Genomic DNA, 12,646 nt, shown 5'->3' with positions numbered 1-12,646 from the left:
TCAGAGAAAACGAAGGGAGGTGAAGAAGTAGAAAGGACTTACTGCTAACTGAAAAACCCCTGCTTCAGGGGTTGTGCCGAGAGGGAATGTGTTCAGGTGTTCACAGGCCAAGAACTCTTCTGCCTAGGTGCTCTGCAGGCTGCCTTATTCTGGAAAGGCAAAGAGGGCAAGAGGGTTAATGGTACAGAGGCACGCCATCCCGTGTCGGCAGGCCTCCACACTGAAACAGTCCCAGGAATGTTTAATTTACTGCTAGCACTGATGTAGCCTTGCAGTTTACCCAGAGATTTCTGTGCGTGGCAAAACCACTTTGTGCACAGGCTGCCCTTCACTACTGATGCTGGCCCTTCGGCGTTTCTTTTGCAGAACGGAGAGAAATGGGAAGATGGGCCGTGCGGAGAATGCGAATGCTGGGATGCGGAGGTGACCTGCTTCCAGCGCTCCTGCCCACCCTGCCCAGCAGGCAGCCTGGCTGTTGGGGCACAGGATGACTGCTGCCCCCACTGCCAGCCAGGTACGGACCCGGGGATCATTGTTTCGTACCATCGTCACTTGTGTTGGGTGGGAGCATGTGTTTCACATGCACCTCTAGCATGGGGCACGTTCTGGATCCCTGCAGCCCTCGCTGCTACCTGCATTGAATGTTATCTTGTCTTTGGTTTGCAGTTGCTAATTAGCTGGTTTCCCTATAATTTAATTAGGGTTCTTTGAGAGGTTTAGGGCTCCATCCAAAGGCTCCCCCTGACTTTCCCTGGTTTGAATGATAGCTTTCTTTTGGCAAAAGAGTTTCTCCTTGAGATTGGTGTTTTGGAAATGTTTTATCTTTTTCTTTTTGCTTCAACGTGAGTTTTATAAGGCAGGGGACTGCTCCTTTCTGAATCCTGACATGGGTTTTTGAATTTATAGGCTCCTGATTATTTCTTGGAAGTAGAAATAAGAAAGAACCTGCTTACACTGTTATGCCACAAGCTCACCTTGGGCTGAATTGCTGCCAGTTAATAATTGTTTGGAAAGACTAGGATAGCCTTAGCTTATATGCTAATTTTACATATAAATTCATTTTTCTCCAGGATATTGTAGTTCTCCTTGATTTACATTTCATAGTTGGTAGGCTTTAGCTGTGGTTTCCTCATTTTTCATATTGGTAGCTCTTCTTGTTGCAATCATATAACTTTGTTTTTATCAGAGTGCTCCAGTTAATGTTTTATCTCAGTAAAAAGAAAATAGCTTCGCAGTTTAATTATGCTGTCATTTGCAAGAGTGCCATGGCACATTTGCCATATTAATGTTTTAAAGCTTGTTATTTACTGCATGCTAATAAAAATGCAAAGCACTACAAATTGAAAAGTGAGGAAAATGGGTTTTGGGACAGTTCAGATAAAATTATCCTAGATTTTCAAAAGGGAACGGTATCTGCACAGGCTCCTAAGCAGGGGACAGATAATAAAGTGCTCTCAGCCCTGTACGCCTTCCTGTCAAGATAGCCTACTGTGTACTCGTTACCCTTGACAATCTGACCTCCTCATTTAGCTTCTGTAATGGTAGCGTTTTGGAAAACACAGGAACTTGCGTTTTTGTGTCCTAAAAGGTAAATGGAAATTTCATTTACTGAAGCCTGTTGTTTTCCCTCTGTCTTTTTCTGTGTTGTATTGGATGGAATGAGAAAGAAATGTAAAATCCAGCCTGCAGCAGTTCAATCTGTGAGCCTAGAGCACCAGTCCCTATCGTATCTGCTTCGTTAAAGCCAGTAAAAATTTATTGCTGCCTCTCAGAGATGTGCCGGGGGAAGCAGGCAGAGAGAAGCCATTCATTCTCAGCCGATATAAAGCATATAGCCCTAACTATAGCTGTATTTATGTGAAAACCAGCAAATGTGACCTCTGACTGAGAACATTTGGGTTGGTGCAGAGGGAATTTTTTTGTATATAGAGAAAAATTGTCCATTCTGTACCTCTCTGAGTAGTGAGTTCATTGTCAGACTGGAAGGATGGGGCTGTATATACCTTTGGAAAGTTATTGGAAAGAAATTAATAGAGACAGAGCCTCCTATTCATTCCTCCTTTTTATGACGGTGGATTCACTGTTATCTTCAACTGTATGTCCTGTAGCTCTTGATTCCTGATTCTCTCCTTGGATACATCTGCCTGGAAACTTGCAGGTTTATTTAATGTAAATGAAGGAGCATTTTCAGCATTGGGATCCTTTTTGCTGACTTGTCAGGAAGGAACTGACATCTTTTCTTCCAGCAAGCAAAAGTAGCTCAGTAGTAAAGCAAAAGTAGTCCTTCTCTTGGCATCTGTAGGGAGAGCAGCCATGCCACTTGAGAAAATACCTGTGGTCAGAAAATACTTGCTATGGTGCTGTGGCATAAAGCTTTTGACTGGAGGGAGAGCGGTCTGCCACTGGTACTCTGACTTGGCATGCAAACAGTCTTATTGCAGGGTTTGACTGAAGGAAGCTCAAATTCAGGTTGTTTCGGACCATTAATTCCTTATGATTTGTGACTTTTATTGCTGAGAAACCATGTGGACAATGAATATCCTTTTAACCAATAGTCTAGAAAATCAGAATCTGTGTAATAACTTCTCACATACTAGAATACAACAATATAATATTTAGCCCCTCTCATGTGATCTTGGGGAAAAAAAAAACCAAACACTCCAAAAATAACACACTTTGAACCACCAACAGAAATAAGCAATGAATTTCACTTTGATTTCGGAGTATGCATTGTTTTGTGCCTTCCTAACTGAAACCACTGATGATGGTCATTGCCTTTGTGTCTTCTCTTTGTGCCAGTTGAGTGCCACCCGGACTGTTTGACCTGCTCTCTGTCCTTGGATCACTGTAATGCCTGCCGTGACCCCAGGAGGCAACTGCAGAATGGGCGCTGTGTGGAGATGTGTGAATTGGGCTTCTACCAGGATGGGGGTACTTGCTTAGGTAATTTCTGCAAGGGGTTATACCCTGTCAGATGACTGTCTTCTCTGTTGCGTGCTGTGCTTTTGTTTGTAGAATCCCACAGGCTTATTATAAAGAGAGTGCCAGGCTTTGTCTGGAAAAGCATTCGGGCACATACTGAGTAGTAACCACAGGCTTAAGACTTCAAGAGGTTTCAGGTGGAAGCCCCTAAAAAATGCAAATTTTCAAAATCTTTTGTCAAAATGAGGCAAAATTGTCTCTTTTATCAGAACAGGGGAGTCTTGCTGCATCAAGGCATTTGGGATTAATACATCTTTCTTCCCTATTCTTTCTCTTGGAAGCCTGCAATGAAACATGCTCAGCCTGTACCAATGGATTTGAGTGCTCCTCGTGCCAGCCATCCCTGCTAATGAAGAACGGGCAGTGTGTGACTTCGTGTGGGAAGGGATACTTTCAGGATCAGCTCCTCTGCACAGGTAACTCAAAGCAAAAAAGATTGCAATGTTTTGTGGTAGCCAAAGAGCAGACAAAAGCTGTACCCAAGCTATTAGATATACTCTGTGTTGAGGGATCTGCTGTTGACATAGGTGTTAATGTTCACCCTAGAGTAAAGGAAGGAGTGAACAGAGGACTTAAGTCATACAGTGTAAAATTGATTACTGGTTGGGGAAATATTCATTAAAATTCCCCAGCGATATCAGTTCTGTTGGTCTAAAACCCTCTGCTTTTGAACACTGCAGTTTTTCACCACCGTCCTCTTTTAATTCAGAATTCTGTTTTGGAAATGTGACTGTGGTTTTTGTGCTGTTAAGGGTACAGAGCAGGATGTATGCACTAATTTTACTAAGGATGTAACACCCTGAGCCATGTCTGGCAATCTGATCCTTGGGTTTTTCTTTGAGTTCAGCGCAGACTAGCTGCAAGTGCTAATGCCAGACTTTTCAGGAGATGGTACTTTGAGGTGTGTGGAAAATTGCCTGGAGGGATGGGGGATTGATAGGACTCAGAAAAGCTCACAGAAAATACCTTTTGGAAAAGTTTTTTGCTTTGTTTTGCCATTCACTTGTTTCATATGGTGCGCTCTTCCTGAAAGTTGATTGGACTAACTGTTCTCAGGAAGCGTATTTACGAAGTAAATTAGTAATTCTATAAAACACTGAGATAAGTCTAAATCCTATATCATAGCAATTAGAAAGACTGAAAATAAGATTGGGAAGTTAAAGTTTTCTCTTTGATGGAACTATGATGGTGCTTTTATGAGCTTCCCCTGCTCCTTTGAAATACTTGTACTTTTCCCAAACTGTAAGGCAGCTGCTTTTTCATCATGACAGTTTAATAGTTCTCTCTAAAGGTAACACTTCTCTCCTCTTGATGTTGGCCTTTTTAGAAGGCTTCTAATTATTTCTGTAGCTCTGGTTCAGCAAAGGGGTGGAGCAAATGCTTAACTTCTTGAGCCATCTCTTTAATTCCTTTGGAACTAGCCTTCCTACTTAAAACTAAATACAGGCTTGGGGCTTTTGGCAGATTTCAGGGGAAAGCACTTCAGATTGTAAGTCCAGCTTCCTTTTCTGAAGTGGTTTTCCTTGAAGAGCTGACCATTCATTTCAGGTTTTGTAAGTCTGAAAAACCTCTGTCCTCCAGCAGTGACTATAGACTAGGGCCCCATTGTGCATGTATAAATAGAAAAAAGAGACCCAGTCCAAAAGAATTTATAGACTTAAGTATCAAATAATCTTCTACTTCATTTGGTTTTATTTTACCATTTCCTTTCCACCTGCTCCTAGTGTTTTAATTGGCAGTGTCCATATACTGCTGAAGCAGTAGGGAAAAGCTAATATTTCATTTTATTACTGGTTTGTAGATTACTGATTGTACATTCCATCCAAATTTGCAGTCACGCATGCCTGTAGCTGAAAGTTGCTGGGAAAATTTCTTCCTGTTTCCTCAAGGGAATTAAACCAATTTGCTTTAGTTCTGCCTGGCTGCATTTTCTGCATAAAGTCAAACCAGTGGAGAAAATCTTAAATTTCAGATACGGTCCATAATTCATTGCCACTCACTCTTCCTTTGTATCCTCTTTATTTTTACAAATCTCTAATCTGATTGTCCAGACGAGCCTTAGACTGTTCAGAAATATTTTTCTCATAATGGTTTTAACATCTACAATGAGTGTGTTCCAAAATCACAAAAAGGATGAACTAGACTGTGTTAATTGCTATAGTTCCAGTAAAGTCCCTCTTGAGGAATTAGTTCTGGAGATGAAAAAGACCTGTAAGACCAGGTTTCTTACTCCATCCTATTGTTGAAACGTTGTCTGCATTATAACAAAATACAGTGAATTAGTCTTTCCTTTTGTTCATTGTTTATAGCATCCGGTCTAATTGAATCTATTTTGAATTCTGGAATACAGTTGTTTGATCTCTGCCCTATTTTAATCTTACACCAGGGTTGTTTCCTGCCCCCGGCCTTCCACCTGCTTCTCTAAAGTATTAAACCATTAAGAGAAAATAAAGTTGAGAATAAAAGGCAATAGGTTTGGTTATGTAGCAGTGTGTTTAAAGATCATGGGTCAGTTTGTTATCAGGCTTAGAGCAGAGTGGTAGATGAAGTCTTCCTTGTCAGAAACAGGCCGTAGAAACAGTTAAGAAATGCCTCACCAAAGGCAGAGCAAAGGGAAGCAAAAATAAAAGATGTCTGCCTGGTAGAACAGAAGGGCTCGAAGGACTTGCAGTGTTCAGGGCTCTCACTGCATTTTTCTAACTCAATTATTTATGTTTTCAAGATTATTCAAAAGCCTAGGCAGAACTCAAATGTTTCTGCTTTGATCTCCCAAAATGCAAATGTTGAAATGTGTAACTTGACACTAACAGACCCAGCTCACTCTCTAGCAAAGCACTTCAATTTTTATTCACGACCTGTTGTTGTTCTCTGCTGTATCTAGCTGCGGAGGCTCACCTTGAGGATAAATGACTGAAGATGACTAAGCTGAGCTTGCCCAGCTCATGGTGAGGAGGGCAGGTTAGAAGTGGTTAATGGTACCATGTGGCACAGAGTGGTTGGATCCTATCTGTGCTTTCCCAAAACCAAGCAGTGACTTCTTACTGTGTTCTTGCTGGGATGCCATTTGCATTAGCCCTCCTGCTGGCATCAAGCCTGGGAATGTTATACCTGTGCTGATGCAGATAAGAGACAGTTTGGTGGATCTTTAACTGATTCTCTGACTTTCTGGTCAACCATGAAAGAACAGAAACATCACTTTGCAGGACCTCTCATCTTCTAAAAGCTTGGGCTTGTGTCACTTCTGTGTGACTCCTACATTACACCCCCACAGCTCCTAATAGAGCAGAGACCCATTGGCTCAGGAGCCACTGGAGTGCTCTTGCTTTAACCAAGACGTGAAACCCTGGAAGTTTTTGTCTGTTTGACATCGATTTTCTGGAAAGACATGTTACAGCAGCTTAATGAATACCATCGTGTCAGTAGAGGCAGGGTAATTGCAACTGGAAAGTCAACTATATTCTTTTGAACATCTTCCCTTCAGCAGCATCTTTTGAACATCTTTCCTTCTCTGGCAAAGCTGTAGGGTCTTGCGTACAAGTCCGGTGTCCACACTGAAGGGAGGAGGCAATGCAAAACAGGCCCTACAAATCCAAACTGAAAATAGCCAGGAAGGGTAAAACCAGTTCCCTGGTGATGCAGGGAACTGTTGATTTATTTTCACACAGCTGTTTAGTTGCTGTAGGCAAAGATGTTTTAGCTGACAGTGGCTCATTGAATGCTTCCATTTCTTCCCCTGCTTTTCCAGTGGAGTTGGTGACTTGGCTGTTTGGGCGAGGAGCAGCTGCTGAGTCTGGCAGTGATCCAGCACTGAAAGAGCCGAAGCTTCTGCGGGCAGAGTATGCCTGAGTGTGAATGAACACAGGGCACGAATGGGCTGGGGCTGCTGATCCAACTGTAGAAACCCAGGTCCTACAGATTGGGGGTCCATTGCTTACAACTCCAGCTGCAGTTTTACTGTCTGATGGCAGAGTGGAGATATTGACTGGGATTTAGTAGCTGCTGGACTTGTGACAAAAGAAGTCCTCAAGACGCAAAAATAAATTTCCTGGTGCCTGTCGCTGTGAGCACGAGAAGTGGAGGATTGTATCTGTAGAAGCATGAATCAGGCTGTGCGTGTTTGTCATCTGGAGACTGGCAGCTGATAACTCCTGGAGGTGCTTGCCACCTTGCATGCAGAAACGGCTGTGTCAGAGGGGTCCGTGGAGCCTGTTCCCGGGGAGGACTTCCAGAGCAGCGCTAGTGATTGGAGCAGCACATCAGAGCTGAGTCTCTTGCTGCAAGCATGTTTGTTTGTTGGCCCACCTGAGGAAATTGTTACTGATCCTGTACTTGGATTTTTTTGCACTGCTTCCACATGCTAAATGTGGCTGTTTTGCTAAAAATCAGATTGCATCCTTTCTCCTCTCCTTCCTTTCTTGCAAACTCTGCTACTTACATCCCCTCCCTCTCTGTCTCAAAGAAGCCATCTGGACCTGGTCTCTGTCTAGCAGCTTGGAGTCCAGAGGATCTGTTTCGTATCAGTTTGCCAAATTCACTGCAGCTTCTCAAAAGGTCTGAAGACCTCTGATAGTTTGTACTTCATCTTTACTTCTCTCACTGTAGCCTTTCCATAGCTGAGATACCACAGAAGTCATCCCCCATCTAGGAAGACGTGATTTTATCATAACAGCTGCCTCACTAGAAGATTTGAAAGCTGCTGTGATACCCAGGAGTAGATTTGCAGGATCTTTGCCAAGGGCCAGTGAGAGCCAACTGGGAACTGGATAGAGGGAATGAAATAAGATCTTAAACTCCTCCAGCCTGCAGATAGTGCTGGTTTGTATCATTATCTGACTTGAGTGTAGGCATTACAGGTTTCCCCACTAGAAGTATGGCACTGGGAGTGCTCTTAGCCCACCTTGTCTAAAACACCCTTTCTTCTTGTCTCACTCCCTTTCTTGGTGGCTGTGAGTATGTGAGTAATGTTTGTGGTGAGTTTCTTCTGGCAGCAGAGAACAAGGGAGAGGGCTGGGCTGGGCTGGCCTGTCTGCTGTTCTGTTAGCCCTATGGCCATGTGTCCCGTAGAAAGGCTTAAGAGAGCCAGAGCTAGAGCTAGAAGGGAAGGCATGCTGGGAGGGAGGGTTGTTCGCACTACAATTGGCTGTGGGCAGGGATAGTGGTGGTGGTGACAAAAGCCCAGCAGAACAACTGTGTGCAGACTGTGGCAGAGGAACAATACTGCTGGGCACCATTTCCAGAGAAGAGCTGGATGAGATGCTGGTCCAGCCATGGCAAAGACCTTTCCAGCCTGGGTATTGTTTATGGTAGACTTACATCCAGCAAAATGTGTGGTGCTGGTGGAAGGTGAAGACATTATTTTGACCTACAAAGAAGGACAGCTTGAGGCAGCTGCTTGAGAGAAGAGACTGTGGTGAGGATGTGCTCGGGAGCACTTGGTCTAGTGCAGGCAGCACATGATGCATTGTGGAAGCCAAAGCACATTTGCCCAACTGACCTGGCTTTCATCAAAAGTGCTTTTCTAATACAGCAAGGCAACCTGTTTAAAAACGGAGTCTGGAGACCAGGCTGCCAGGAGAGAAAAGTGTCTCTTGGAAAGGAGCAGCATCTCCAGAGAGGATTTGAGAACTTTGCAAATAACTGGGTATGTCCATATGTCAACATACTGAGGCAGGTTTAACAGCAAGGGGGTCAAGCTGTGCAGCGGGAAGTCTGTAGTTAGAGGATCCAGGTCCTGGTGCCCACTTTTTCAAAAATATGTTGAAAGTTAGAGTGAGCTCAGAGAGGAGCAAAGCGCTCGCATCTGGAAGGTGAAGTGAGGACATTTCAGTACTTAAGAATTTACAGCATGAACTCATATTCTGCAGTTAACTTTCAAGTTTAGACGTGCCCTGAGAATCATCCAAGCTGGAACGAGATGCAGCTTTTTATCAGCAAGGGAAATTATCGACTGTAGCAGAAAAGTGTGCACAATCTTTACCTTGGGATGGGATGTTTGGTGTTCATTGTCTTGTGGTTCAGCCACAACTAGATGTGCTTGATAATGGCGGCACTTGCTGTAGGAGTTGGGGGTAAGACTCTTTGGGTACAGGATGCCCAGGGTCCTTACAGGAGTAAACAAGAAGAGAAAGAAGAGCCACAGCATTCTGGAGAGATCAGGAATAAGATGAGGGGGAGGAAAAGATGCAGGAAGGTGAGATGGGGGATAGCAAACAGCTAGTTACAAGGCAATAGAAGACGAGAAAAGGGAAAATAAGCAAAGATGGAAGTATGGAGAAGGAACATCCAGAATGTCAAAGGACGTGTTGGGCATGAACTCACATGTCCTGTGTCTTGGCCCCCTGAACACTCCCTGTTGTAACCCCATGCATGTCACGTCACATCGCTGTGTTTCAGTTCCCTGCATGTGAGATGGAGATGATAACGCTTCCCTGCCTTGGGGAGTGCTGAGATCCCCTAAGATGGGGTGTTTATCTTCTGCTGTGCAGTGTGGCTCAGACATAAACACAAACATAAGTGCTCTATCTCATTAATTAACAAACCCAAGAGCAACTATGGCCTCAAGCAAGCAGAAGCAGCATAGAAACTGTACAGAACAGGAGTGAGATGGGAGTAGTGGTGATCACTGGTTTACTGTAAGCTCACTTAACGCCTGTCTGGTTTGCAAACACTTTCACTCTCACCTGTGGAGAGGATGAATTGTCTCTCACTTAGGGGGATTTATTTTGGCAGGAAGGTGTTTCCTTTTGTCACTGTTCTGTATGTACGCGTGCTCTTAGTTATGTGGATGAGCTGCTGCTGTGTTCGCTGGTTCCTGCGTTACACCGAGACTACTCACAGATGAGCTCTTCTTGGGTGGCTGCAACTTTAAACGTGTTTGCGGATACAGGGCAAATGTCAAAAAGTTCTTTTTTCTCCCCCCTGCTGTGGTCTGGGAGCACAAGCATGTACCTGCCTTACTGTGAAATAATAAATTTAAGAACATCTTTGGAACATATTTGGGTGTAATCAAGAAAAAAATCTAATAGCTAAAAGAACTGTAATTTGCACAGTTCTTGCAAGCACTGGTAGCACAGGATTTAACATGAGTCTGCGTCACAGATTCCATAAACAGTAACTGCAATGGGCTGAATTTCCCTCGCAGCTGAACTTGTACAGTTTTCAATAAGGTGGCTGGTTCAACAGCTGTTTTGGGAGGCAGAATTGATTCTCATACAGTTACTATTTTAATTGTAAGATGTCATCATGCTTGAGAATCACTCTGTTTTGCCTATGTGTTCCTGTACCCAGATACCACAGAAAAGGCATTTATACTGCCTGCATTGCGGGAATGTGATTTACTTCAGGAACATCTGAAATATTACTGTATCCCAGCCACGATACGTGGCTCACCCACAGAGAAATGTAACTGGTATCTTCACTCAGTGAGAGAATGCCCGTCCCTTCTGCTGGCGATGTCAAGGAAAAGATACGCAGTGCCCACTGTACTGGACCTGGGACCCATTGGCCACCTTTCCTCAGGAATTACTCAGTCTGAGCATGTGAGGATTTCTGCCCTGCCCAACCATATCGGCCAAGAGCCAGAAGTCAGTTCCTTCTGCGCCAGTGCGAAGTCCTGGAAAGGCAGGAGTTGTTTCTAGAAGCAGGTTGTCTTGTTTTTTATTTTGTGGGATCTTGATTGTAGCCCTGCAGTCTAATTCTGTCTTTGTACGTGGAGCTGGGTTAATGTCAGTAGTCACTGCAAGGATCTGATTGCAGGTCTGGTTTTTAAGTAGCTCTCTTCCCATTTCCCTTTGTGCTTGTACAGCCCCTAGCACCAGGATGAACAGCGTTTACCAGTGTTACCAACACTCTTCCTAGTCTGATTACAGCTACAGAAACTGCTCTGATGTATACTGCATGTCATATTGCACCTACAAAATGTAGCTGTAAATTGTGCCCCTGAGATGGCTTGGATGAAAGATACTAACATCAGAGGAACAGTGGTTTTAGTTTTCTTTTCCTTTTCTGAAGCAGTAAATGCCTGTGAATTAAAGGAACAAAACTGCCCCCCAAAAAGTGGATTACTACAAACTCTTCAATTTAGAGAGATGATTGAAGTTGATTGTTTGTTAATCCTGCACTTTTCTTTCCTGCAGCTTGTCACGAGTCCTGTTCCTCCTGCTGGGGTGCTGCTGAGGACAATTGTTTGTCTTGCAAAGACACATCACGCGTGCTGAAAGCAGGGTTCTGCGTGGCCAGCTGTGGACAGGGATTTTATATAAAGGATGGAATCTGCAGTGGTAAATACCTGTTTTCTTCTCCAATTGCAAGAAGTTTGAGAAATGCTCTGCAAAAAAGGAATCAATATTTCATTTAGCCATGTAGCAGCTGTGATTTTATTCATGTCTAAGAAGTCAGATGCACCTTCTCCATAAATATCGGATGAGGAAAGCTGCTGTTTGTAAGATTATTAATTCATTTAAGCTAATCAGATCCTGAAAGGTTTAAGTTTTTTTCCCCTCACTGAACAGCATGAAAGCCTAAGTGAGTTGTTTCTGAGGGCCTGGCAAATCCATTTGTCTGTGGAAAGAAAAATGGCCTTTGCCAGCAGGTTTCTGTAAATTTGATTATAATTCAGCATCACAGTAGCTAATACCTGCACAACAGATGAGACTTGGGAGCTGGAGAGATTTGCTGAGAAAAGGGGGAGAGATGGCTGGAGGGAGTTAAGAGACCTGAGTCAAACAGATCATGAAAGGAGAAAAAAAATCTCAAATAAATAAAGAATCTAGAATTTGCCACAACCACTCAGGTCAAGTCTGGGTTTCTGCTGGTATCCACCTCCAGCTGCTTTGAAGGACTGTCCAGCATAGTCAGTAGAAGTGACACAGGGGTTGTCTGTCTTCATACAGGTCTGTCTGAGCCACAGCTAGCTAGAGAGGGCTTAAAACCTGCAGCATGTTGACAAAATTGTTGCTATTCTGGCCACTTCTGGATGAATTTCACTTTGAACAGGTTCCCCTTCAGTTTGGTTGATGTCTATACCAGCTTATTGATACCCAACTGGAGAGCTGTAAGCTGTCTTAAAGAGAGGCTGGCTGACTGGTGAAAAGAAACAAAAATCAGTTAAGTAAAATGCTTGGCCCTTCTGCATATAGAGCAGCAGTGGTGCTACCAACTTAGGGAAGCCAGAGTTTCATAGTGCTCTTAGACTACAGGTCAGTTAACTTTGGAGCTGACTGCTTGGGAGAACATAGACCACAGGAATTGGTAAGAAACATTATCGTGCTTGATTTTAGATGCATTTTCACACTTCAAACTTTGACTTGAAGAAAAGGGAGGGGGAGAATTACATTTTTTTTAATCAACTTTTCACTCATTTTTTACTTCCTGAACAGTCTGATAACTGATGCTTGTTGTACAAAGGTATATACAGATTTATGAGATGGTTTTCATACATGAAATTGTTCAAAATGATGTTCCCCATTCACAGACTGTTGGTGACAGGAAAAGGATACTATATGAGATGGAGGGGGTTTTGTCAGGAGTGGAGGGAGGGCTGGTGTAGACCCATTTCTGGTATTTATACTTACTTAGAGTCCTAGACAGGATACAGGTCAGTGAATACCTGTCTGCACTCGCACGTCTGCCTCCGTGAATGTCACTGCTTATTCCAGGGAAGTGT

At 43.5% G+C, this 12,646-nt stretch overlaps 1 protein-coding gene across 1 annotated transcript in view; it reads left to right on the top strand.

Annotated features, from left to right (window-relative positions):
* FRAS1 (Fraser extracellular matrix complex subunit 1) overlaps window positions 1–12,646 on the top strand; it is a 175,063-nt gene that overhangs the window by 78,098 nt on the left and 84,319 nt on the right. Inside the window, exons 13-16 of the mRNA XM_074154995.1 lie at window positions 367–514; window positions 2,800–2,943; window positions 3,264–3,398; window positions 11,118–11,261. Of these exons, the coding sequence (XP_074011096.1) occupies window positions 367–514; window positions 2,800–2,943; window positions 3,264–3,398; window positions 11,118–11,261 (571 nt within the window). The remainder of the gene's footprint in view (window positions 1–366; window positions 515–2,799; window positions 2,944–3,263; window positions 3,399–11,117; window positions 11,262–12,646) is intronic.

This window comes from Numenius arquata, chromosome 10 (genome assembly GCF_964106895.1).
Source record: "Numenius arquata chromosome 10, bNumArq3.hap1.1, whole genome shotgun sequence".
NCBI classification, from domain to species: Eukaryota; Metazoa; Chordata; class Aves; order Charadriiformes; family Scolopacidae; genus Numenius; species Numenius arquata.
This window is presented reverse-complemented; position numbering and strand designations above follow the sequence as displayed.